Raw genomic sequence first — 26643 nt, 5'->3', positions numbered from 1 at the left:
TTACGAAATAATAATTAGAAATACATTCAAATTCGATCTGATTCTCGGGTACGCTGGGACACTGTTACATACAAATACCATTACTCCAATTCTGTCCGTTTGTGGGTGGTTTTTCTATGTTGTCGAACCAAAATCCTTCCCAAGGCATGTGTTAAATCCTAATCCTAGCACCAGTCAACTACAAAGAGGCATGAACCTCGTAACGTTGACTTTGGCTGCTGAAAATATAACTGCATTGAATAATTTTGTGAGTAGGGATCAGCACACCCTTGAATATGGGATGCTGCATATAGTACATGGGAGCCATTGATGACTTCAAAACTACAAAAGGCTAGCACCACTCAACATTGTGTATTGAGCTAGGGCAAATGCAAAAGATGCCTCTTATTCGCAGCTTTACTGCTGTAGTGCACCTTTGTCAAATGGTAGATGATAGAATTGGAGTTGAGAAACTGCAAATCCATGATATGCACCACCACCCAGGTCATTATACCAACACAACATGTATTTCAAAACCTCAAGGTTGCTGAAAATGTCATTCATCTGTATCTGTCATAATAACAACTTACTTCCTTCGAAGATTGGATTCATCATACATGATCAAGTGGGTAAGAAATTGAGCGGGTTGGAGTGAAATTATATGAGAGTTAAATTAGTTTTTATACCCAAAAAAGGAAGAAAAAGAACAGCTAAGCATTTCCTTTTACACAAGCAAGTGATACAACATTGAGCAACATACAGATGGTGGCCAGACCCAAAAGACCACATAATTAGTAATGATCCCATCTCATGATTCCATGACCGGACATGACTTTGCTTCTCAAAGAATGGGTGCCTTCTGTTAAGGTATTCTATAAAGCATCTAGTATCTTATCATGTTAACCTGGAGTGAAACCATGAGCAATATACATTGACGACTCTAAACTCCAAAATCGCAAAAGGCATCATGGTGTCAACTTTCCTTAATGCCTTCAAATCATTGAGTCCAGAGGAATATAATCACTTAGAGGCGGGATCCTTTCTATAGGAGAGATCACCTGTGGCATTGTCATACCCACCGAAACTATGATCTCTGCATTACAGGGGAAAAGAGGATCTTTATCTGTACATCTTCAAAGCATAGTTTATGTGATATAAAATGACTTTATCCCGATGGTATCAACTTTTAACCTTTTTTTCACGTGCAGTAAGAGATAACACAATTTCTTCCAAAATAAAGGACAACATCACTGCTATGAGAAGGAATGCATATGCAGAATGTACCTATGCCTTCTCGAATAGACAAATTTGGTCGTATGATCTCTTCAGAATTGACCAGAAAAATATCACCAATGTACAGATGGTTGGTTGGGACGTAAACACTGCATAGCTCCACATCTCCATCATCCCTCTAGAACCAATCATCAAAAATCCAATTCAAGAATAACAGTCAATCTATGAACATTGAATGAAAATTTTGTAATAAATAATTAAATAAACTTAAGACATTCTGTGTAAAGCCCATTGGCAACAAACTGGGTGCTCCAATTAACTGGTTAGGTTCAAATGGTTTGGGCAGTAATTTAACTATGTCCAATGATAAGGATAACTCATTGAGTTTGTCCATGATTAGACCTTCAACACATGGCAACCTGTCCAAAACTGAAATCACGCATGAAAACTTTCCAAATAAGAAACAACTTCCAAAAAAAGTGCATTTCTCAGGAGTTAAATATGTTGTTTCAATATTTTCATTTTTGGTATTAAAACTCCAAAGGTGGGAGAGCCATCAATATGGAAAGCTGATGATGCTTGAATTTCATATCTCGTGTGGCTAGTAAAATATTGATGACTAATATTTAAACAATCTTCCTTTTTTGCATTCTTTATTTTCCCCATCCTTTCCTTGGTGAGTCATCACCAGATGTTGAGCGAATATGCAAATCTTTCACTTCCATATTCATTGTTGTGTACATATTGTTGGTATGATGTTTGAAGGAAAAGAGAGGTTATTTGAATGAATTTTCTACCTCAACCTTCAAATAGTTTTATTTTCCCATTGCCCCCCCCCCCCCCCCCCCCCCCCCCCCCCCCCCAAAAAAAAAGAAAAAGAAAAATGCCCAATTTCAATTATGATCCAGTGGGAAAATAGATCAAAACATACACGTGTTGAATTAAAGTCCTCCTTAGGTGGATCTCATAACAACATCAAACAAGCTATCTAGCAAACATATTACACTGCTTTTACTAGATTGGACACACCATATCTACCTGAAGGATAACAGAGGATGTGATAAAACCAAACGCATATTCACCAATACGAGGATGACGAATGATCGCAACCTCTTTAAAAGCTGTGGTGTTCTGATCTATAAAAGAAAGAAAAAAAGAACATGAATCAACATATATGTGCAAATATAACAGGCTGTGTCAGCAACCAAGAAGACATTTTGAATTTTTGTAGATTAACAAGTGGAAAGAGTTATATAGGCACAAATATGATGCCAAGAAGGAATACTTTCGGCTATAAGTTACACAAAAGAAAACGAAAAGGGATATTCATATTTATGCAAAAATAGATGGTGTGCTGCCAAGGAAATAAGTGCTGGAAAATAAATGTGGTGATCACTTATGGCAGTAATGCAAATAAATAGAAAGTGTTTCTGTCCTTGTGGCTATGTAGTCCACACAGACTTCAACTACATCCTTCCGCAGATGGTGCGATCACGGAACTAAAAAAGATAAAAGGCTTTAAACATTGTTTTCTAATCCAGCTAAATTTTGAGTGCAATAGTGAGAAAATAATGTCAAACAGTTTGTCCCACCACAGTGTGAGGTTGAAGTTATTAAACATATGACTGCTATTACTCCAAAATAATGCTGTGCCATGAAGAATTAATTAACCCCTGGTAATAATGGATCTTAAAAGCTAAATGAGTGGTATTACCTGGAGAAATAGCAGTACTAATCTGTTTCAAGGCCGAGTAAATGTGCTTAACAAAAGGCATTCTTTTTATAAACCATTCTCCAATCCAAAAAACAGTGGCACCCACCCATGATGAAGCGAATATACCGATAAAGGATATGAAAATTAGTGATGTAACAAACCCAAGGCCTGCAAGAAGAAGAAGTATCCAATGACGATGCCATTGATTGAGAAATTAAACTTGTTTAGACATAAGAAGAAAGAGAAGAAGAAGAAGAAATTATACCGAGCAATGATGAAGCAAATGAAAATAAAGAATATTGTATCACATAATGAAGCATAAAGGAAAGCTGAAATCATCAAGGATTCACGTCAAAGCTTCAAACATGAGAAACAAACATTCGATTGAGGCCTTAGCTACTCACCAAATATGTTAACGCCAAGACTGGCATATATTGGACTGAAGAAACCATCAACGAACTGAATAAACCACCATGTGAAGAGGAATGTAACGGCAACAGGAAAAAGGACCACACTACAATTTCACCGTTTGAACGCTAAGTTTTGTTCATACTAACAACATCTCCAAAGAAAAAGTAAACCATTTATTACCATCCAGTCATGAACTTTTTTGAAACCCAGCTCTGGAGAACAGCATAGCAGGCCTGAGAAAACGAACGAATCAATGCTCTAGTACTGCATTCAAGTTTCATAAATATTATCTGAGCATGACAATTACCACATATTATAGCCAACAAAAATTGAAAAAAAAGTCTGCAACTAAGAGTTGATTATTTCAATTTAGGAGTAACAGCTTAACTAAAAAGGATTTAACGAAAAAGACAAAGATGGAAATGATCAAATAAATTGAATGGAACAGTGAATATATTGCACAGAGGTACGTACAAGATCTAGTGAATTGGGGTAAGTTTTCCCTAAAGCGAAAAAGAACGTTAATTTATGAAGAGGAACTGACCTTACGAGTAGAGGAATTGGGTGAGTTCGGAGGAGACTTTGCGACCTCGTCCGGGTCGACTGATTGATTCAGAGGGCTGGACGTGGAGTCCTGGTTATCCGCCATTTTCACCTTCGATTTCAGTCGGCAAGCTCAGAGAGAGAGAGAGAGAGAGAGAGAGAGAGAGGTGTTTGCGGTTAACTAACTAACAAAGTCTTCCGTCCCGCCTCCTTTCTGGTAAGACTCACCGGTGACGGTCGTTTGGGTTGAAATTCAAACGTGAACATGAACTTCTTTACGCCCACGTTGCCTCTGACCGACATATCCTCAAAGAAAATATCTACTTACAAGTACAATAAGACTACTTAATACTTTCATAAATTAAAAAAAAATTGAGTAATACTAACACAATCATGGAATTCATAAGTACTATATAATTATTTTTAAAAAAATTAAAGCATATTATTAAAAAATTAATTTTTTTACTATATAGATCTCGTATTTATTCATTTTTTTAAAAGAATAATGTTACTCATCATTATTTTTTACACCATCTTTTCATTATTCTATAATGTGACATCATCATCTCATAACGTGACATTAGATGATTAGAAACTATTTATTATATTTTACTTATAAACCTGTCATTTAATACCACATTATGAGATGATGAGAAAAATAATGATAAACAGATTTTTTCTTTTTAAAGAGATTGTGTGGCGCTTGCGTATTCCACGATTACAAATATCATTTTTCATAAAAAAATAAAAGTTACAATCACAGAAAAAAAAAAACTCATAAAAATAAGCGAAATAATATTTACAGTTTTAGGTTATACAAGTCTCCCACACTTCCTTTGAGAAAAAAGTGGACGAAATTAGTTTGTAGATCTTAAGATTACATCTAGTATTACTCAAAAAATAAATTTACAAATTGACATAATTTCATATGATACTTTAAATCTATTTACAATAAAATTTTTTTTATAATTTATCGTAATATATCAAATCATGTCAATTTATATATTTTTATAAAATCTTTATTTGTCTGAAACATTTCTATAAAATAAATATTTATATTTTAGTATTTTTTGTAATTATTATGAATTTCAAAATAAATAATTTGACATATTAAACTTGCAAGCAGCAAGATTCATCTTAAAAGCAAACATATTGTATAAGGAACTTTTTTTGTTAAGGGTGCGTTTGGGTATTGGGAGTACCTCGATACTTTTTAATATACTTAACTATTATTTATTATTTTATTATTATTTTTTATTAATTTTTTCTATTCATTATTTTTTACAGTTATTTAATATTCTATTATTATTTTTTACCTAATTTTTTATTATTATTTACAGTATACCTAAACATTTTTCAACACGTAACATATTTTATTAAAGACTTAAAGTTTAAATTATTTGATACTGTAGATTCGGTGTTAGAAGTTTCCCGCCAAGACATGAGTTGAACCAGTTCAATGCCACCACATGAAATGAAGTCAGCTGAGTAACAAATAGATTATAAAAGTAATTTAACGTATCTCGTCATATGAAATAGACTATATGAAATCACGTAAATTTATGAAATAATTTTTGTTTAATTTGCTGTAGTTGTCGGGAATATATCCTATTTGTCATGTTTGAGTTGCGTCAAAGTTCGGTACATATTGTGGATAAGTCAAACCCAATGTAAACTCTTTTCAAACTTTCAGACCGTTGCTCTTCCTTCCTTGGCAATCTTTGTTTTCTGGGTGTGATGAATCTTCCCTTGCACTCTTCTTCCTTCCCTAATTCCCATACCATTCTATACATTATCTATCAGAGTACCACAAGGCATGTCTCCTATATATTCGAGGAAACTCTTCACTGATCCATCAAACAGATCACAAAAATTCATCCTCAGAGTTCCTCTTTTCGCAGTGACAAAATGCATGTGGTGAAAAGGGACGGGAGCCAAGAACCGTTGCAATTTGAAAAGATCACGGCCCGGGTGAAGAAGCTGAGTTACGGGCTCAACGTCGAGCATTGCGATCCTGTTCTTGTCACGCGGAAGGTCTGTGCTGGGCTCTACGAGGGTGTCACAACCATCCAACTCGATGAATTGGCTGCGGAAACTGCGGCTGCCATGACCACGAACCACCCCGATTATGCTTTGGTAGGTATTCGTTTTTAGTTTTGCTATATGGATTTCGTGATATATGAGTATCAATGTATCATCATTAATTTGATAACCATGCATGCGGTGTAAGAATTTCTACATGCTTATTTTTGAGTGCATTGGAACTTGATCAGTTGGCCGCAAGAATCGCTGTTTCGAATCTGCATAAGAATACGAAGGAGTCTTTTTCAGAGACGTGAGTGTTCTATGTGACTAATATGTTACTTGCAAATTTGATCTGATTGATTCTAGTTTGAAGAACGTTTTATTTTTATTTTTTCATAAGTAACAGTTTTGAAGAATGTTTTGGATTGGAAAAACGTCATATAGCGAAACGACTTGAATTGTGTGCATGGATGATGCAGGATAAAGGTCATGTACGACAATTTCGATAAGAGCTCTGGGCAGAAGAGTTCTCTTATTGCTTATGATGTATATGAAATAGTTATGAAGGTAATACCAAACGTGTTTGTTTGTTACAAACTCCAAATTGGTTCCTTGGCTTCAGATGGCTCTCTAACTTATTGCCACGACCTTATTGCTGTATGATTTGCAACTTCTTTCTTCTCTTTCTCCTTCTTCAACGTTTCTAGTAATTCTAGTCATTGCTTACTTTGACTAGTTTCTCAAACTCAACCAAACATTAGTCCCAACTGTTTTAGCAAGACTCAATATCATTATTATTCTGACGAAGATGTTGGAGTAAGGGTTCTACATATGCATTTCTCTAGGAATGTATATTTATTCATCATTCGTGCCATTGAGGAATGTATATTTCTTGGTTTCAGAATGCTGCACGCCTGGACAGTGAGATAAACTATGACAGAGATTTTGAATATGATTATTTTGGCTTCAAAACTCTTGAGAGGTCATATCTTTTAAAGGTTGATGGGAAGGTTGTGGAAAGGCCTCAGCACATGTTAATGAGAGTTGCCGTTGGTATCCACAAAGATGACATGGTCTCTGTTCTTAAGACATACCATTTGATGTCTCAGCGTTGGTTCACTCATGCTACCCCTACCCTTTTTAATGCAGGAACTCCACAGCCCCAAGTATGTTCTTGCAGTTTTGGTTTTCCTCCTCCTGTTAATCACGATGTTCATTTTTTCTGAGAATAAAAACACACAATTTGTTTTTACACACTCTCTCTTCCCTGGGTGTATCCTTTTTTACTTTCAGTTCTCCTGAAATATGATATGGCAGATGAGTAGCTGCTTTCTTGTGTGTATGAAAGATGATAGCATTCAGGGAATATTTGATACCTTGAAGGAATGTGCTGTTATTAGCAAATCAGCTGGAGGAATTGGTTTCTCTGTTCATAATATCCGTGCAACAGGCAGCTACATTTGTGGGACAAATGGGACTTCTAATGGCATTGTTCCTATGCTTCGTGTGTTTAATGATACTGCTCGTTATGTTGATCAAGGGGGAGGAAAGAGAAAGGGTATTTCTGCAAAACCTTACAGACACGGACACACACGACTATACAGGCACATTGTGCAATGGAAATACGATAACTTTGGTTCCATTTTTCAGGAGCTTTCACTGTATACTTGGAGCCATGGCATGCTGATGTCTTTGAGTTTTTAGATCTTAGAAAGAACCATGGAAAGGTACTCTTGGGTCAATTCATGAGCTTTATAATAGTCAATCAAATAATGCCCTTTCTACCCAATAGTACTCTCTCTGTCTCTCTCTAAATTAGTATTGTTGTTTTCTTATATTTTTCTCATACAATTATAATTCTCATTTGGTTTGAAGGAAGAATATCGGGCTCGAGATCTATTTTATGCTCTTTGGATACCTGACCTCTTTATGGAAAGAGTGCGAGGTGATGGACAATGGTCTTTGTTTTGCCCAAATGAGGCTCCCGGTTTGGCTGATTATTGGGGAGAAGAATTTGAAAATTTGTACACCCAATATGAAAAGGCGGTAAATTTTATCATCTGCCATCTGCCTTACTGTTTCAGAATTTGATATTTTCTTTGGAAGCAACAATCAGGTCATTTTGTTTGTGGACTCAGGGAAGGGCAAAGAAGGTTATATCTTCTAGGAAACTCTGGTTTGAGATCTTAAATTCCCAGATTGAAACTGGAACTCCTTTTATGCTTTTCAAGGTACATGACAAACACAAGCTTTTCACCGTTTAAAAATCTTTCATATTGGTTTCTTGATTCTTTTTCTTCTCCTCTCCAAGGATTCTTGTAATAGGAAAAGTAACCAACAGAATCTGGGCACCATCAAGGCCTCAAACCTCTGCACCGAGGTCATTGAGTTCTCAAGTCCGACTGAAACTGCAGTTTGCAATTTGGCATCCATTGCTTTACCTCGATATGTGAGGGATAAGGTCAGTCTCTCATTTATTGTTTCAGGTTACTTTGTTTTCCTTTCATTACCATGTTAGTTAATGCCTTTTATTTTGTTTTCTTAGGGCGCTCCTATTGAGCCACACTCGTCTAAGCTTGTTGGAAGTAGGGATTCAAAAAACCGATATTTTGACTTTGACAAACTCGCAGAGGTCTGATTTTTAACAAACAAGTCCATGTACACAAAGCTTCTCTATCTGTTATGTGCATTTTTATAAAGGCTGTAAATGGAAATTTGTATATGGTTACCACCCTGTATTTCTTGTCTTTGTACAACAGTGCATTACTATTGTATCTCAGGAAGTTAAAATTTTCATTTTGTTTCTCTATATGTTTGTCTGACAGGTTACTAGAGTAGTTACGGCAAATCTCAACAAAGTCATTGATATAAACTACTACCCCATTGAAACTGCAAAAAGGTCAAATTTACGACACAGGCCGATAGGCATTGGAGTTCAAGGTCTTGCTGATACCTTCATCCTGCTTGGTATGGCGTTTGATTCACCAGAGGTATTAGCTCTCATTTGATATGCTTGTTTTAGCTTAACTTTAGTTTTTTTTCTAGATTCAGTATGTTGATATGTCTTGCAGGCCTTACAGCTGAACAAAGACATATTTGCAACCATATACTACCATGCGCTGAAAGCTTCTTCTGAGTTAGCTTCAAAAGATGGCCCTTATGAGACCTATCACGGAAGTCCTCTGAGCAAGGTATGTATTGTTGACTCAGTTTATTTTAATTTTTATGGTTTCCACAATTCTGCCCAATTTGTTCCTTTTGTGGTGCATATGTTGACTTTAAATCAGATCTCACCCTCTTCTTCGGATGATACTGGAAGTTTTTCTGGTATAAGGAGCCTTCTTTCTCTGAAAAGAAGATGGGGAAACTAATGGTTAAAAAATTTTGTTTTTATTATACTTTTCTTTTTTCCTCATTATTTCAGTTCATCTTTTAAGATTCAACCCTTACCTGTCAGCTTTTATTTCGCAACCCTTACCTGTCAGCTTTTTATTTTGATGCATATGTGTTGTGCCTGGAGATATCACCTCGAGCTATAACATCTTTTTTTTTCCTTTAGGGAGTTCTTCAGGTGGACATGTGGGGTGTAACACCATCACCCCGCTGGGATTGGGCTGCACTTAGGGAAATGATCTCACAAAATGGAGTAAGAAACTCCCTCCTTGTAGCACCTATGCCCATTGCTTCAACCAGTCAGATTCTTGGAAACAATGAGTGTTTTGAACCTTATACCTCCAACATTTACACTCGCAGAGTTTTAAGGTGTGGTTTTACTTATTTACTGCTTCCTCTAATTAGTGGCTTAGCCATTGTCTGCCATCTAACCCGTTACCCCTCAGTGGTGAATTTGTTGTAGTGAACAAACACCTACTTCATGATTTAACGGAAATGGGTCTTTGGTCTGATGTGCTTAAGAATAAGATGATATATGAGAATGGCTCGGTTTTGAAGATCCTTGAGATTCCTGAAGAGCTGAAAGCTATCTACAAGTATTTCTATTTTCTTTTTGTTATTTTAACAACTATGCTAAAATCTTGGTCTGATGCTAAGGCAGTGTTGATACATATCAGGACTGTGTGGGAAATAAAGCAAAAGACATTGGTTGACATGGCTGCTGATCGTGGATGCTACATTGATCAGAGTCAGAGTCTGAATATTTACATGGACCAACCTGATCCTGGGAAGCTAACTTCCTTGCATTTTTATGCTTGGTGTAAGGTATCAACTTTTACAATGTTTGCAAGTCGTATTTTAATATATTTTTTGGATATCATGAGTCTACCCTAATACGGAGTTTCCCATGTTTCATCCTCTAATTGATTTGTGGTTGTTCCAACTGAGTAGAGAGAGAGAGTGTGTGTGCGCGCGCGCGCTTGTATATATATTATCAATTATACTATTCACTCTAATAATTTTTCCCCCACATGCAAGGGTCTGAAAACAGGAATGTATTATCTGAGAACACGTGCTGCAGCTGATGCTATCAAGTTCACTGTTGACACCTCTGCTCTTAACAGTGTAATTTATACTTCTCATGGTTATGAAATTATGACAGATCTATGATCTGCTTTATCTTAATATTTTAAGCTGCCAATATTTCCATCTCTTGAATGGAGCCACTGCCAAAAAAAGAGCCATCACTGCAAAGTATAAACTACTTAAATCACATAAATTTCAGTTTATCACAGCCCACCGGTGATGACTTCTTTTCTAATATGGTGAAACAGGAGAATGCTAGAAGGGTTGAAGCTGATAGTGATGCCAATATCACACAGGCAGCATGTTCCTTGCAGAATCGAGAAGAGTGCATGGGTTGTGGAAGCTAAGTTTTCCTGCAAAAAGTACCTAAACGTTGTTGTTCTTCCCAATGAGAAGTGAGAGCACTGCCTTTTGGCAATTATCTTAGTGCAGAATAGAATTGAAGAACTTCTTAACAGTGTAAGAGTGGAGTGTGAATCTATATTTGGTCCATCCTCTTCCTAGCTTAGTTTAATATACTTTTGTTTCCTTCTTTGAGCGTTTAATTGGCTATTGTTATAGTCTTTTCTAATGGGGGTTTAGAAATTGAGAAATACAAGAACAAGTATGTATGTGGAAGAGATTTTCTTAGCAGCATATGAAAGGAATGTCCTCTATTCCTGTTAGTTGCCTATCTAATTATAAAGACTGTTTCTCATCTCTTGTTTAGTGCCTGTGCAGAAAAGCATTTTTCATAATTTGTATTAAAGGCTGTAATGCTCCAATGGAAGGCCCAAACCATATGACCTATACTTCAAAAGGATTAGTCAATGATATAATCGAAGTCCCATTAAAACCTTATAACGAGTAAGAACTTCTCATTCCCAAGCAATGTGGGATCACATTCACCACCTACCCTTATCTTTATCATATGGGGTATTACAATCTCCCGACATCCTCGTCAGGTCTATCCATTATAAGTGGCACGGCTCAAGTCTCACATTTCTAGTTGGGATAGGTTCCGATACCATTTGTAATGCCCTAATAGAAGGCCCAAATCACAGGCCTATATTCCAAAAGAAGTAGTCAATGATACAATTGGAGTCCAATTGGAACCTTATAAAGAGCAATAACTTCTCTTTCCCAGACAATATGAGATCACATTCACCACCTACCCTTATTCTTATCATATAGGGTATCACAAAGGCTTTGGCTGATTATTATGATCCCGACTCGAGGAACCCTAAACCCCCAGATTCAAGTTTTTATATTTGGATTTTGATTGATGGTTCTTGTTATAGACCTTGGACCTTAATTGAACATATTAGATTGGTCAGATGTGGATAGTTGTAAAGAGGGACTTTATTTGGGAAAATGGCAATTTTTTCTTCTAACAAATTGGGCGACTTTTGAATTTATATCTTAGGGTGCAGCAATTTTCACATAAATGCTGAAGTTTAAATTTTTAAATCTTTTGGGTCTGACGGGGTAGGGTTTTGGAGTTTGTTATCTAATGTATGGTTCAAATTATTTTGTTTAGCATCAAGATTGTGTGTTATTATGGTTATTTGAAATGTTATATCAAATAATTGGAATCTTGACTGCTGGCTTTGAGTTTCGCTAAAACCTTAGAAAGTGTGATGCTTTCTTTCACAAAGTGAGTTTTCTAGCAACCTATTGCAGTGATATTCAATACTTATACGAACCCTCACTTCCCCAAACAATTTTATCAATTCCCAGTACTTTTACAATGATAGCATGTAACTATTATGGTAAATGAATAGAGCTTATTATTTCCTTTTATGGGTTTTCTTAGTAAATATAAACTTAACAAACATTATCAAATTCGAATGAAGTAGATTTCACTATGCCTCTCTTCTCCTAGCCTCTCACTTATGAAAAGAGATGCTGAAAAGTTTGTTTATGCACAGGTGTTTTAGAGTTTGTTCTCTGCACTGTGGCCCATCATTTTAGTTAGATTTGTAAGAATGACTTTGACCTGACCTGAATTATGATAAAGTTAGAAAACTTTTTTCTTTCTTTGGGTTGAGATTTATGGATTTGAGTCATTTATTGCAAAATCATAACATGCATTTTAAGTTGTTTAACTTATCAAAAAATAAAAAAATGAAGTTTAACGATATGATATCATCAAAGATGGTTAATAGAATAGCTGCAAAAATATCTGGTAATTTATTTTTGGGTTGAGTTTTCATATGCTTGTTAGTCATTCCAATGGTTAGATGTTGCAATGATAGATGAGAGGATGAGTTAGAGATGTGAAGGACGATTTTCTGCAGAGCTTGTGGAGAATGATTTGATGGCGATTGCAAACTTGGTCCACATAAAGGTTTTGTTCCATCAGTTATAAACTGCTTGTACAAAATTGATGGTTACAATCACCTTATCATTTGTGGCTAGGAGCCATTTTATATGAGTCAAAAGTGATGTGGAAAATATGAGTACTAGGTGAAGGGGGGTACTTTTGGTTCAAAAAACTTACGGTAGTCGTATTCCTTGGAATCTTGTTTACATTAGTTTAATTGGAGACTCCTGTGACACCAGTGCAGCCTCTTGTATATGTACTCTAATGTCTTAGTCAGGGTTATACTTTGATTGGCTGATAAAAAAATATATTTCTTAACCAAAGAAATAAAGTGTATCTTTTGACTTGATTAGGATGTTCCTTCTTAACACATGGTTGTATTGACTGGTGGAGTCCCAACTCCATTTAGACTTAAGCTATGTTAACTTGCGTCTACTGAAGATATATAGTTTTTGGCACGTGTCTGCAGGATGTACAGGATCAGCAGCTTCAGAAGTGGGTAAACGAGGTCTGAATTGGTACCTGTTTTTAGAAACTGGTTTACTACATGGGCCAAAGGAATATATAATTATCTTTGATCTTTACTGCCAGGAATATTTAAGAGTCTAACACACATGAACTTAATTCGCATTTATATTACATCAATGTTGAATTTTTGTGACATTTCTAAATTGGAAGATAAGTTTTATTTGTGATGGAATTTTGGTCATTTTGCTAGAAAGGTGAAATTCTAGAGTTGCCATTTTGCTTTATTGTGTAACTACCCTTTCAAGTGCCCCATTGGTGGATGTACCAGAGTGCTGCATTCAATTGGTCCTCGAGTTCTTTTATGGTTATTGCCTTTTCACATACTGACCGTATTATAGCAGCATCTGAATGTCATGCAGAAGTTTACGAGTTCAATTTGCATTTTCACTTCAAGCAGTGTTCACTGGGAAGTGAGGGAGATTTGGGACCATATCTTTAAGATAAGCCAAGATTTATTTTGATAAAGTAATAAGATATTTTATTGATGTGAAGATAGGCATAGCCCAGGTACACTGGAAGTATACATGTGAATATATAAGCCAAGATTTATTCATCATGTTTATAGAGAAGTCAACTAAATTGCAGATGTATTGGCCAAGCAAGGAGCAAGAGGCGTTCGACGAGACTACCCTGTGCGTCATGGCATTCCGAGAGAAGATAAAGGTTTGTTAATAGCTGGGAAAGCAGAGCTTCCTTGTTAGCATTGTAAATGAATAGTTTCTTTTTTGTTTGGTTATTTTATCTAGTTTTTCTCGAGGTTTAGATTTTTTTACAGTACCTTGGTTTTTGGGCTTTTATTTTTACTTGTAAGCACCAAGGTACTAACTTGTCATCAAGGTATTCTTCTACCAAAAGTGCAGGTAACCAATAAATTGTGGGTACCCTCGTCTTCTTAAGTAAAAAAGTGTACCAAGTTTGTTGCATTCAGAAGCAGGAAAAACTTGTATCATTTCTTATCACTAATTTATGGAAATCTCCTATTGCCCTTTATTTCGATTGTCTACTGGAAATTATGCATTATTCTCTTTTCTAGATGTTCAGTGCAGCTTATGGTCAAAATGCATTGTTTCTGCCTACTTGTTTTTATAATTTTTTGTTTTGTGGCTTAGGAATTACTTGGATGACCAAGAGAATATTCAAACTCTGTCCAATGTTTGTACAACATTGACCCTGAATTGTTAATTTTAGTACAATTTTGAATTATTCTTGAATTCTGCAGACAATCAATAGATCTTTGGAAGGATTAGTAAATGATAAAAAGGAATGAAACTGGTGTAGTCTACACCCACTTCCTAAGGTAAGCAGATACTATATGACTGATATGCCAAAATGATGCAAAAGTAGAACATTATTCTAACCCTTACAAGTAAGCCCCAATGTCAGGACAAATTAGCAAGACCAAAATTTGAAAAAAGTAATGATTTTTTAATGCAAGTTGATACTTGAGTTTAGGTGTTCAAGATAAGCTCAAACACTTTCTCATCTTATTTCTGTGTTCTTTTTCCCTTGGTTTCTAAAGGTCATGGGTAATAATTGAACAAAGCTCCATGCTTGCTATTTCTGTTTTCTGTAAGTCAGAGCTCATGGTTGAACTAATTTTCTAACTCGTTTGAATGTCTGATCAAACCTCCATTCTTTCTTCTCTGAATTAGGATAAACAAGTTAGGATAACCTCTCTCTCTCTCTCTCTCTCTCTCTCTCTCATATGTAAAGGAAAGCAAGTTTTTATTTTCTTCCTCATCAGCAACGATGATAATATTGCTTGTAAAGACAAAGGTGGAGGAAGGGAATATTACTTTTAGAAAGAAAGAAATTCTGAAAATCGATTGGTCCATATATTCTTTTGTAAATTTCCAAGGAGTCATGTCACATGACAAGTACAAACATTGATCCTAGACAACCAAAAACCAAAAAAAACAAAATTATAAAAAAATAATAATAATATTAAAAGAAGAAAAGAAAGAGAGAAAAGCTTGATGGATGGGTGTGAACTGATCTGATTCTCAGCCATCTCATAATTTCCTCCCATTTGTGTCTGGAAATTAAAATAAAACGACATATAAAAAAGTTAAAAGAAACCTGTTTTTTCTGCTCGATTAACAACATCTTGCTTTTTAATTATTCTTGACTGTTCAAAAATTGCAGACAAATTGTACGGAATGTGGACCGTTAGGTCAAGTGTGCCAACTTGATACCTTCTTTTAGGTATATATCTATATATATTCTTTTAAACAAGAATAATCTAATCCAAATAACATTCCAAATGAATTATTAAGGGAATACTAGGTTCCATTCATGATCTGATCTGTCGCTGTTACCAAACATGTATGCTATTTTTGGTCACTCTTTTATTTATTTTATTTTATTTTCTCCTTGATAATTATAAATATATATTTATTTAAAAATAATAATATTTATAGTTATAAAGTACTAAGCATCGCACGTTCTTTTTTTTAAAAAAATAAATATAATATCTATATAAAAATAAATAAATTTGTAATATTAAATTCTATTTTATTTTTTAACAATATCCAACATTATCATAAGCTTATTATTATTTATGGGATTGGCGTGCAGCCGTGTTTTGTGGTCATGTGTCCATAAAGTCTTGTACATATATTTAGCTTTTATATAGGGTTTTTGTCTTTTTGAGGTCTGGACTTTGAACCTGATCTCCTTCTGGCCATTCTCCACCAACCCACGATGGTGGTCAGCCAAATCCCCATTTCCATTTTGTCCTTTTTTATTTTTTTTAAATTTTCTAATAATTTCTGCTTTGACTAGAAATGTACACAAGTTAATATTATATATATATATATATATTTAGAACTCAATTTTAGCTCTTTGTGGCTTGTGGGGACTACTTATAATAAATATATGGCATACCGCGTAACCTGTTACCTACGCATCCCATAGAATCATGGATATTAAACCAGACTCATCTTCTGACAAAAATGCTCGAAAAATAATATATATATATATATATATATATGGTATAGATTATTCATTAATATTCCTTTATTATTATCTTTGTTTTTTCCCCCAATATTAGATAAGTATCCAATGTCAAGTTGGAACAAACTTGGATCACTTCTCATGCATGCGTTCTCGATCAGTATTGAAACCAAAAATGCTCAATCGACTTCATTGGTTCATGATCTATATAAATAGTTAGTGACATCACTATTAATGGGGTTGGGTCCCACATTATCTTTTTCCTATTTTTTTCTTTATTTTATAAGAGAAAAAAAAATAATTTAATTTTTGGGTCCTACTATTAGGCCCTTAATTCCCACTAGTAATGCATAATATATATGTATATATTTATTATAGTTGTCACTTTTTTTGGAAGTTGCTGTCTGATCATGGTCATGTTGTCTAGTACTATATATATTGCAGCTAGCTTATGCTCCTCAGTGTAATTATGATTTGAGTGTGCAAATGAACAGAAATTACAAGTTGCAAGTACTACTTGTGATGATCAAATTAATGATGATGATTTTGATATATATGCTTCTTTTCTTTTAAAGATGATTATTGCTATTAATTGGTTAATTGAATGAACCCAATATTGATAAGACAATAATACTGGTAAAAAAACGTTGTAATAATATTAATTGGATTTGCCCAAAATCATGTGTCTTGTTCGATAGTCATGTAACATGATATGATGTGCTTTAGTCCCTAAGGCATGCTTAATTGCTAATTTTCAATTGTTATGATTAATCCTATTACTTTTTATTTGCTAATCATAAGTAATTAGTAGATTCTTACCACGAAAAAAAATGTTTATTTACAGTCAATTATATGTTATAAAGTTAATATGATCGATTCATTTTTGTTGCTAATAATTCATTCTTAGTACTGTAAATAGTAATTCTCGTTATAAATAACTCGTAACAAATAAAATGGTTGGAAGAAAGATATTAATGTTATGTTGTTGTTTGAGGGATAATGATCATAAAATATTGAATAAATTAAGTAGTTTAATTGGCATGCACCTTGATGTCGACAAATTAAGCATATCCTAGCTAGCTAGGATATTTGACATGAAGATCAAGATCATGATGATGATTTAGGTCATAAGGATTTCAGTTCTTCATTCATCATGTGGACCGCCCGATGTTGACGCCTCAACTAGATGATGATGATCTCTACCCCTTCAAGATGAAATTTGTAGAAAGACTCATGACGTCTTTTGGCTTTCTATACATTAAAGCAGATGGAGCTTCCTAAGATATTGTAAGTACGTGCGTGGCAACTTAATTAATATCTACTGTTCTTGAAGTTTCTCGCTATATATCTTCGATCTTTAATGATCTGTACGTCTATAATATCTTCGATATGCATTATTCTAGATCAGATCGATGTTAAGTGACGACAAGGATCGATCATAAACTTTTACAGTTAATATACACTAAGATCATTAACATTCAAAAGTTTAATGGCCTGCCTGAATTCGAAACCCGATGTTCTCGTTGGATCTATTTATTGTAGGTGACAAGACGGCTCAATTTACATATTTTTAGTTGAGATATCCACTGATATTATTTATGACATTCTAATAGAATACCCGAATCACATAGCCTATATTTAAAAAAGACTAGTCGATAATATAATAAAAATTTTATTAAAATATTATAATAATGTAAAATCTCATTTCATTTACACTTATCTTTATTATATGTGATATCTATCACAATATCTCTTCGATCCCTTGTATCCAAAAATAAAAATTATCATCATCCTCGTGTATATTTGGACTGCATTCTTAATTATATATAATAATTTCTAGAAACGTGAAGAACATGAAGAATATCATCGTAATTTATTTAATTAGAAAGTAACAAATTAGCATCGGTCTAATATTCCTAAGGATATTTAATTTTTAAGTAATGATACACGTACGCACAACATTTTACACAACTAACTTTATATAATCATGTTTTAAATTAAGGATATTTATAAAATAATGCTATTTTTATAAATTATTTTATAAAAATATCTTTCATTTAAAATAAGATTGTGTAAATGGTTATATATATATATATATGTGTGTGTGTGTATTAATATCTTAACTTTTTGTGACGGACTTATACATTAGCTCCACCAACAAGGAGACAAAAAACAAAAGGTTTGAACTACTCTATTTATCATGTCTATAGACAAGGTAATTATCGGGCGGATTTCTTGGCGCGCATTGGGTTTGTTTGTTTTTGTTATAGAGTTAGTGTACTTGTAACTACGGTTTTTCTCCGCTAAAATCCCGACATATGTCGAGGTTCCGTTTTCTATAAATAAAAAAAAAAAAAAAAAAAAAAAAAAAAGACAGACCGAAAACAAAAGTAAAAAGAAACTTTTTGTCAAATATTATATATGGGCATGGGAAATTAAAAGCTTTGAAAACATTCTGCCGGCCTTGTGCATCTGAATTATCCCTTCCACACCTGAATCATGATTAATTAGCGTACAAGCATGACCTCCATAACTATTTAATTCAAGGTTGTATTTTTTTGAACAAATTAATTATAGTATAAGAAAAATAATTGATGGATGACCTAACCTAAGAATAAAGGTCAATATTAAACTTGTGCACGTTCTGCATGAGATTCATACGCATCAAAGAAAAAAGAAAATTAAAAAAAAAAAAAAAAATCAATGTATTCAACAATGACCATCGATCTGGAGAATATGTTATTGAAATTTATAGCTAGGCTGCACGTTCTGTATGGATTTCAAAAATATCAAGCTCCCTTCTTATGCTAAATTAATTAATTAGGGTAATGCTAGATATAATTTTAGGGTACATGTGTAAGTTCTGCATATTCTATTTAAAAGAAAAAAAAATGAAAATACTTTAGTCACGAAGGGATTCTAAAAAAATAAATCCACAAATTAATGTGGCTTAATGTGGTACATATACGTTAGATTGTAAAATTACTTTTATTATAAAATAGATTATAGATCTAACGAATTCTATGAAAACACATCAATCTATAGATTTACTTTACATAATATCTTTATATTTATAATAGTTCTCTTTAAAAAACTAAGTGATCTTTCATTTCAAATTTGTAAATTTTTTCAAAAAGAGTCTACAGGCTGGTTTACGCACTGTAATTAGACTATATGAATCATTTTCTAATTAAGTTTCGTTTAGAAAGAAGAAATGATCAATTAAAGTGCATTATACGACTTTAATAATTAAATTTTAACAAAAATAAATTAAAATGCACATATACACGATGAAGTAATCGAAACATATCAAGATGGTTAAACCTTAACAGAAGATTACAAACATGATTATATATGTATATTTTTTAAATCTAAAGATATTTAAGATGTTGATATATATATATATATATATAATAATTATTCGGATGTCATGATCAAGTGTCAATCGCAGAGACCGGATGACATCCTAGACGTTTTCTTGATCACTTTTTCAAATCCTTTGTGTTCTTAGAGTCAAAGGTAACGATGCGCATGATGTCAATATCCATCAATATCATGTACCACTGATCAAGAGATCTCAAGAACAAGAGGAAGAAGAACGTATGGTCAGAATCTAATATCAGTTCACTCCAGTATTTTGGGGATCGATCGATCTTTTGACGAAATGAATGACCATGGCCAGGAAAAGTTAAAAAAAAAAAAACGGCTGATTTGATTTGAACAAAACCGATTGTTAAGTTAGTGGATAAGGAAAATTCACAAAGAGGATGATCTTGCGCATGTTGAGGAATATTGAGATATCACATTCACATGCATATAGATTTTCCTTTCCCTTTCCAAAGATTAATTGCACACAATAATTGAGTTTATGAGGAAGATTCCAAGATGCTCAATACAACATACTGATCATACGGCAAATGAAGCAGCTCAATGCATGAAGTCTTGAAGACGTGTCAGTTTGGTGAAATTCATTTTCAGATTGTATTTCTTAAATTGTTTGGTCAGATTCTATGATGTAATTGAGTTTTCATACGAATACAGGTTCCTATTCCTATATAAAAAAAAAAAATTGAACAAAATAATTAATATGTGCATCAAATTAATACATCTTTTATTGTTGTAATTAATATTCCTATGTGAAAAAAACAAGCTTAATTGATGTAATTAATTTGTTTATGTGTAGTAGTAATGTTATTTTTCATCTTTTATTTTATTATGATATGATACATTTTAAACATATTATATTATCACTAGAATATTAAGATGGTATAAAAAATTGTATATATTTCTCCATGGATAGTAAGAGCATGCATATATTATTTTCAAACCATGTGAAGGATTGTCTGAATTAGTGCATTGAGGCTTGATATTATGTTGTGATGATACATCTTGATCCTTTGACTTGGTGTCATGATTTGGGCATGATTTGCTTGATTCTCGATTGTGTTGATTGGGAGTACTGCAAATTTAGGCAAAACAAAGAATTTGGTGAGTACATTGACATGCAAGCTAATCTTTCTACCAAAAATAAATTGAACTTTGATATAACACGTAACTCGCTCACAAACAAAATGAAAGTTAGGCATGAAAAATAGGATTAATCGAGAGGCCGTAGGTCACTACAAGAAAATTGCTCAGTGCTCAGCTATGGCTAATTATTTTATGCAAAAATGATTATTTTGTATGTTTTGATCACAAATAATCATTTTCGTCGGATATAATCCTTCACAAATGATTTCATATTCTAACACTATATATATATATATATATATAATATAGTGATGACATCCAAATTACTCGGTATTATAAACAATATATGTGTTATGATCATGAGAATTCATGACCGATCATATGCTAAAAATTAGTAAAAACATCTTGTTCTTCTTGCTCATGACATATATTACACCAACTAAGCGTCACGTGATACCGTATAATACGTACAATTTATCCCTAAGGTATTAAAAAACTATTTATTGATCCTATCCATTCCAATCTTCTCAACCTATTAATTATCCTATATGTCTTCTGATCTTTTCATCATGCCTGTCAACACCCCATTACAAAAGATCTTCTATATTAATGGACTATAGCGTCATCATTTTTGTTGGTGTATACATACATATACATATAGGCGTAACCGCGCCATAAATATCTGATCTTCTAAATTATTTATATAGACTTACAAAGTAACATAAAAATGATATTTATAATTTTTAAAATTATATTTAATATCAATTTTTAATAATATTATAATTTCAAAATACTTGATATTTATAAAATAGTGATCATTTATATATAGGTATAAGACTAATTCATTGATCTAAGAAATTTAGGTGGGTAGATGACCTTAAATTTAATGAATTTTATTATTCATCATTTTCGTACACATTATATATTATACTTATTTTAATATTTTTGTAAAAAAAAAAAAAAAAGATAATGATGAACTTAATATATAGGACCTACCCTACGTACCGGTCGGTCTTTCCAAACTAAAACCTACTCCATCCAGGTGTACGTGAGTTTCAACGTTGACCATTAATGTCGACATCGATACCTCCATTAGAATCCTCCCTGAGCTGATCTCTCTCTCTCTCTCTCTCTCTCTCTCTCTCTCATGTTATTGTCTTTTATCGGTACGAGTAAAGCAAATTGGGTACTCATTCCAATCAGACCCTTCCACATCAACCTTGATAAGGCAAGACGACCCACCGATCGGATCGAAAACAATCAAACAAATAAACAAAACTTAGCTCCTAAGAATATTGAAACTTCATCGATACGGCTGTGTTTGGATCATTTCAACTCATTTCATACCTTTAATTAAATAAATATCTCATTAATTTATTTATATTTTAAAATTTATAAAATATTATTATTCACATATCAATTAAGTTTATCTTAATATCTAAACTCAAAAGTGACCGTAAAGATCGGGCGCCCTGCATGCAACTAGCTGACTAGCTCTCGCCATGACTATTCATTTCTTGAGGGTATAACGCAGATAATAGCTGACCCAGTAAACCCTTCTGACCGAATTGAAGTCGGTTTAGGTTAACCGGTGCCTTGAATTGAAAGATTAATATTTTATGATGAAGAAAACTCAAATGGATGCCTAGCTATCATCATCGTCATCAGTTTAATATATATATTATTGGTTGTAACATTCTGATATTTAAGCTGTGCATGACAGTCACGATGGTGCATAAATGTCAGAGAGCTGAGAAAAATTAAAGAGACGTGCATGTGTTTTCATGACCAGGAATTAATGAATAATATTAATCAAAATGAAACATATGCAGTCATAAATACCCAAATAAGATTAATATATATTATTTATTATTTGGAATTAGTCGTGAATTATTTCTCTTTTCAAATAATATATATATATATAATGTAGTCACCTATGAAAGTCTATGGTAAACTCTTTTGAGGTTCATGCGCGAGCTATTCAAAGCTTATCGATCTATGCTTGATTTTATAAAATAAATTTATAAATTTATGTGATATTATAAAATTATTCTTACACATCATAATATTTCGTCCGACGTGTACATCGATCCTAATCTAAACTCTGTGCTCAAACAGTGGTGTAAGACCTATTAATGGTGTGGCCACAGCCTGTTTTTTATTTTATTTAGTACACGTAAGCTGCCAGGTCGATCGATCTCATCTCATGTTCATACAGTTCGTCCACTAGTCTGATAAAGCTTGCATCCACTGTAAATCCAAATTAATTTCCACGTTTAAGTTTTGGAGCCCATTTCCTTACTATATATACACACTACATGCATTAATCATTACGTTAATCCTAAATCCAAAAGCTTCTGATCAGCCCATCTCTCTTCTGTTTACATTCCTGTCGGTCAAGTGCAAAATTCAAAGATGAGTTCCATCTTTCTCAAAAAGAACACCGACAAATCTCTTTGAAGCTGCAGCAGCGGACGCCGATAGTCTGAACGCACGTACCATATTTTTCATAGTCAGCTTCTGTAGGGTTCTGGTTTTTCGGCATCGCAGCTTTTAGAAAGCCAAAAAAAAAAAAAAAAAAAAAAAAAGGGAGAAAAAGGGCTTTCTATAAAGCAAAAAATAATATATATATATATCATCAATTTAACAACGATTTGTGCATGCTACTGCTGCTGGTCTTCTAAGACTCAGCTGCTCAAGTTGAATTTCCATTCACCCTTATAAGCCAGTTGTTTTGTTACAAATTTGAAAAGAGTTTTCACAAATATTATTATTCTCCAAAAATACCATCTGGGTCGATCTCGATCTCTTGCTTCTCTCTTTGTCACTGAGGTTACATGTGCTTGCTTATAAAGGTGGCGAACCAGCGGGGCTCAGGTAAGTATGTCAGGTTTCCGGCTCAAGACAGTGGCGGCGAAGATGAATTGGGAAGATTATATGGGCAAGAAGAACTACCAGGAATATTGCCACAAACACAAGAAACGGACCGGGGAGTACCTCATCCGGGTGTAACCATATTGAGGGAGCCAGTTTTTTCCGATCACAGCCGGACGACGAGAGAGTTGACGACAGATATGGTGTCGGAGCTTAGGCATGTGGTTTCGGGTCAGAGAGGCGGTGGCTGGGGGCAACACGGGACAAGTATGAGCGGTGGTGCTCTAACGTCGAGTTTTGGAGGTGTCTATTCTCCTTCTCCTTCTCCACCTCTGTCTGCTTACTCTTCAAGTTCTGGCTCTGGTTTTGCCTCTGCTTCTGGATCAAGTTCCTGGTCTGGGCAGAAGAGAGGGCGTGAAGAAGAATCTGTTACTCAGTTGATTGATTCTATTCCTAGGGGATTTAGAGGTTCTGGTGTTGATCATTTCAGAGCATCACAGGGAGGAGATCGAGAGTCAACATCTGGTGTAACTGGTAAGTTTCAATCAAAACCACTTACTGTTTTTCATTCATTTTTCCCAATAATAATTTGGTGTGCAACAACTTTTTTCCTGGATCTAAATATCAAATTCTTTCATAATTTTCAGTGATATAAAGAATAATACTTAAATGTTCTTATTTATTTTCCCATTTTCTCATTTATTTTCTACCTTTGAACCATTATAGTTTTCTGAAAATATATCTATTGCACACTTATTTAATTAAACAATTAAATTGTTAAAAAAAGGTTTAAAACTATCTAATATTGCATGTATTGAACAGTTCTTTACCTCTTGAATACATTAGCAAAGATCATAAGTTGCACTTGTACAAAATAGCAATGAAACAGTGTATGGCCGGCTCCCTAAATCTATCATTGGAACTCCCACTTACTATCTTGACATTGATCTGCACATCCATGGAAGATTCATGTAACCACTATGATCTTCCTCTACAGTAGCAGAAGGATCTGCAAGTATTTTTGCAACAACTGCCGCCGCCGCCGCCGCTACAGTATCGGCGGCTGCACCATCAAGAGAGAATGCTTCTTTTGAAGAAACCGGCGAAAGGAGAAGAAGATACAGAGGAGTAAGGCAGAGGCCATGGGGCAAATGGGCAGCCGAGATACGCGATCCCCACAAGGCTGCAAGGGTCTGGCTCGGCACGTTCGACACCGCAGAGGCCGCCGCCAGAGCCTACGATGAAGCCGCCTTGAGGTTTAGAGGTAACAGAGCCAAACTAAATTTCCCGGAAAATGTCAGGGTAGTACCGCCTCTCCAAAACTACTCCGCAGCTGCCACGGCATCGATATCCATATCGGATTCTCAAGCAAGGCATTTGCAGCAGACTCCATCGCCGCAGCCATTGCAACCACAGTTCTTTCAGCCACAACCGTACCAGGGATCCTCTGACGTTTTCAGAGACTACTTTGATTACTCGCAGTTGCTTCAGAGCTCGGGGGATTTTCATCATGGACAACAACCCACGACGTTGGTGGAGCAGATGTTCTATAATTCGCAATTAGCCTCTCGTCAATCATCATTGTTATCATCGTCTTCTTTAAATACTTCATCTTCTTCGTTTGCACCCTCTGGTTCTTCCTCCTCCTCTGCTTCACATCCCCTGTTTTCTAATCAGCAGTTGGGCTATTTTCCACCACCCGGAAATCCCAATCAAAGTGGTGGTGAAAGCTCAGATTTGCCGCCGCCGCCTCCGTCGTGGTCAGATTCTGTTCACTATCCTAGCTCTTCCAGTTAAAATTTATCACACAAATTTTCTTTTTCATCTTAAATTTTATAAACATTTAGTATTCTTTTCTGTTTTTGTTTTTTACTTAATGATTTTACTGTACTTTGTATTAGCATGTCGTTATTTCTTTTAATTATTGTTTTTTCCAATGTTGTAAAGCAAAAGAAAAAAAGGGAATAGATTACAGATAGAGAGAGAGAAAGAGAAGAAAAAAGAAAAAAAAGAAGAAGACAAAGAAGCATCTAGGATTTTAGGTAAAAAGGGATTTTTGATGTATACGCTTCTCTTAATCATCGAAAGAAAGATGTAGAAGCCAAAAGCTTTGCTGGAGTTCTTTGTCTGCATTCTGCAATCTGCTTCAGAGCCACACATTAATTAGATTGAACAAAGCACTTCATTTTTTTCAAAAACCTTGTGGTGTCTACTATATAACTTGTTGCTGTTGATGATGATGATTATCTTTTGTTTTTCTGGGTTATAATCTATCTTCAACAGTGTCTTGACAAATATAACCTCATTGGGTCCATCTAATATGTGAATTGGGTATATTTTATTGTACAACAAAGAATTATCCAGTGAAAAAGACACGGTGTTTGCGTCTTTAATTTGCTGCAGTGGGGCTTCCAACTCGATTCCTGACATGTCCCATCCAGGAGTTTGGAGTAGACTTGAAACCAACTCTCAATTCTCATGTGAGAAAGTGACTTGTATCCAAAATCAATCCTAAGTGCAGTTTGATCAAGTTTTGCTATCAACAACATTAGATTTCAACAGGATTTTTGACAATTTTATGCTTTATATACAGACCTTCAGCGACCCCCACCGCAACGCCGCCCCCCCCCCCCCCCCCCCCCCCCCCCCTTTTTCTCTTCTTTTTCCCTTTTAACTCAAGTTTGACAAAGAAATTGATTGTTTTGATCTTTTGATTATGCATGTCGAAATTTTCCTTTCTTCACTGTTCTGCAATCTTCTGGCAATCAAAAGAAGAGTTGTACTTGGACCAACTTCATCTTTTCCCATGTTTTACCAAAAGGGAAGTTTGAATCAGTTGCAAACTAAAGCGGTCTCTCTTCCTTCAATGCTCATCAGCAGGGTCCCAACTTTCCTATCTCTCAGTGTTTGTTTTCCTTGGATGATGCAAGCATTGTTTACTATCCCACCTTATAATTCAATTCAAAACAGGAAAAATCTATCGGATTCATGATTTGTGGCCGTCCTATTTGTCTTGTACTGCATATATTCCGTGTTCTATTTTTGCAAGACCAGCTTGTATCCGCACATATATATCACATTACAGGCTTACTTGCTTTTGTGTATGTTCTTATTATTTGACACTTCT

At 34.5% G+C, this 26643-nt stretch overlaps 3 protein-coding genes across 8 annotated transcripts; 2 read left to right on the top strand and 1 right to left on the bottom strand.

The window, feature by feature from the left end:
• Positions 1–673: 673 nt before the first annotated feature.
• Positions 674–4185, bottom strand: LOC122296191 (protein LIKE COV 2-like). Of its 2 annotated transcripts, none has more exons than XM_043105681.1 (7): positions 3882–4185; positions 3518–3601; positions 3331–3440; positions 2927–3094; positions 2251–2348; positions 1264–1390; positions 674–1072 (listed from the first exon to the last, which is right to left on the bottom strand). In XM_043105681.1, the coding sequence occupies exons 2-7, from the start codon at positions 3526–3528 to the stop codon at positions 972–974; spliced, it is 615 nt and encodes a 204-aa protein (XP_042961615.1). In that variant the 5' UTR covers positions 3529–3601; positions 3882–4185; the 3' UTR covers positions 674–971. The 2 variants fall into 2 exon arrangements, with proteins under 2 accessions (XP_042961615.1, XP_042961614.1); XM_043105680.1 differs by having other exon boundaries at positions 3518–3570.
• Positions 4186–5340: 1155 nt separating this feature from the next.
• Positions 5341–14420, top strand: LOC122295574 (ribonucleoside-diphosphate reductase large subunit-like). 4 transcript variants are annotated; one of them, XR_006238163.1, is made up of 17 exons: positions 5341–6016; positions 6154–6215; positions 6385–6472; positions 6808–7071; positions 7223–7463; positions 7556–7632; positions 7781–7951; positions 8044–8136; positions 8217–8366; positions 8451–8537; positions 8731–8895; positions 8977–9096; positions 9465–9667; positions 9745–9894; positions 9976–10123; positions 10350–10423; positions 10633–14420. XR_006238163.1 is itself a non-coding variant. In XM_043104650.1 (17 exons), exons 1-17 carry the CDS (start codon positions 5789–5791, stop codon positions 10729–10731), a joined length of 2433 nt encoding a protein of 810 aa, XP_042960584.1. In that variant the 5' UTR covers positions 5343–5788; the 3' UTR covers positions 10732–14420. The 4 variants fall into 4 exon arrangements, 3 of the variants coding, with proteins under 3 accessions (XP_042960585.1, XP_042960584.1, XP_042960586.1); XM_043104650.1 differs by having other exon boundaries at positions 5343–6016; positions 10337–10423; XM_043104651.1 differs by lacking the exon at positions 10350–10423.
• Positions 14421–22922: 8502 nt separating this feature from the next.
• LOC122297485 (ethylene-responsive transcription factor ABR1-like) lies at positions 22923–25909 on the top strand. 2 transcript variants are annotated; one of them, XM_043107553.1, is made up of 2 exons: positions 22923–24050; positions 24517–25909. In XM_043107553.1, exons 1-2 carry the CDS (start codon positions 23480–23482, stop codon positions 25311–25313), a joined length of 1368 nt encoding a protein of 455 aa, XP_042963487.1. In that variant the 5' UTR covers positions 22923–23479; the 3' UTR covers positions 25314–25909. The 2 variants fall into 2 exon arrangements, with proteins under 2 accessions (XP_042963487.1, XP_042963485.1); XM_043107551.1 differs by having other exon boundaries at positions 22927–24050; positions 24514–25909.
• The last annotated feature ends 734 nt before the right edge of the window (positions 25910–26643 follow it).

The sequence above is a fragment of the Carya illinoinensis genome, chromosome 15 (genome assembly GCF_018687715.1).
Source record: "Carya illinoinensis cultivar Pawnee chromosome 15, C.illinoinensisPawnee_v1, whole genome shotgun sequence".
NCBI classification, from domain to species: domain Eukaryota; kingdom Viridiplantae; phylum Streptophyta; class Magnoliopsida; order Fagales; family Juglandaceae; genus Carya; species Carya illinoinensis.
This window is presented reverse-complemented; position numbering and strand designations above follow the sequence as displayed.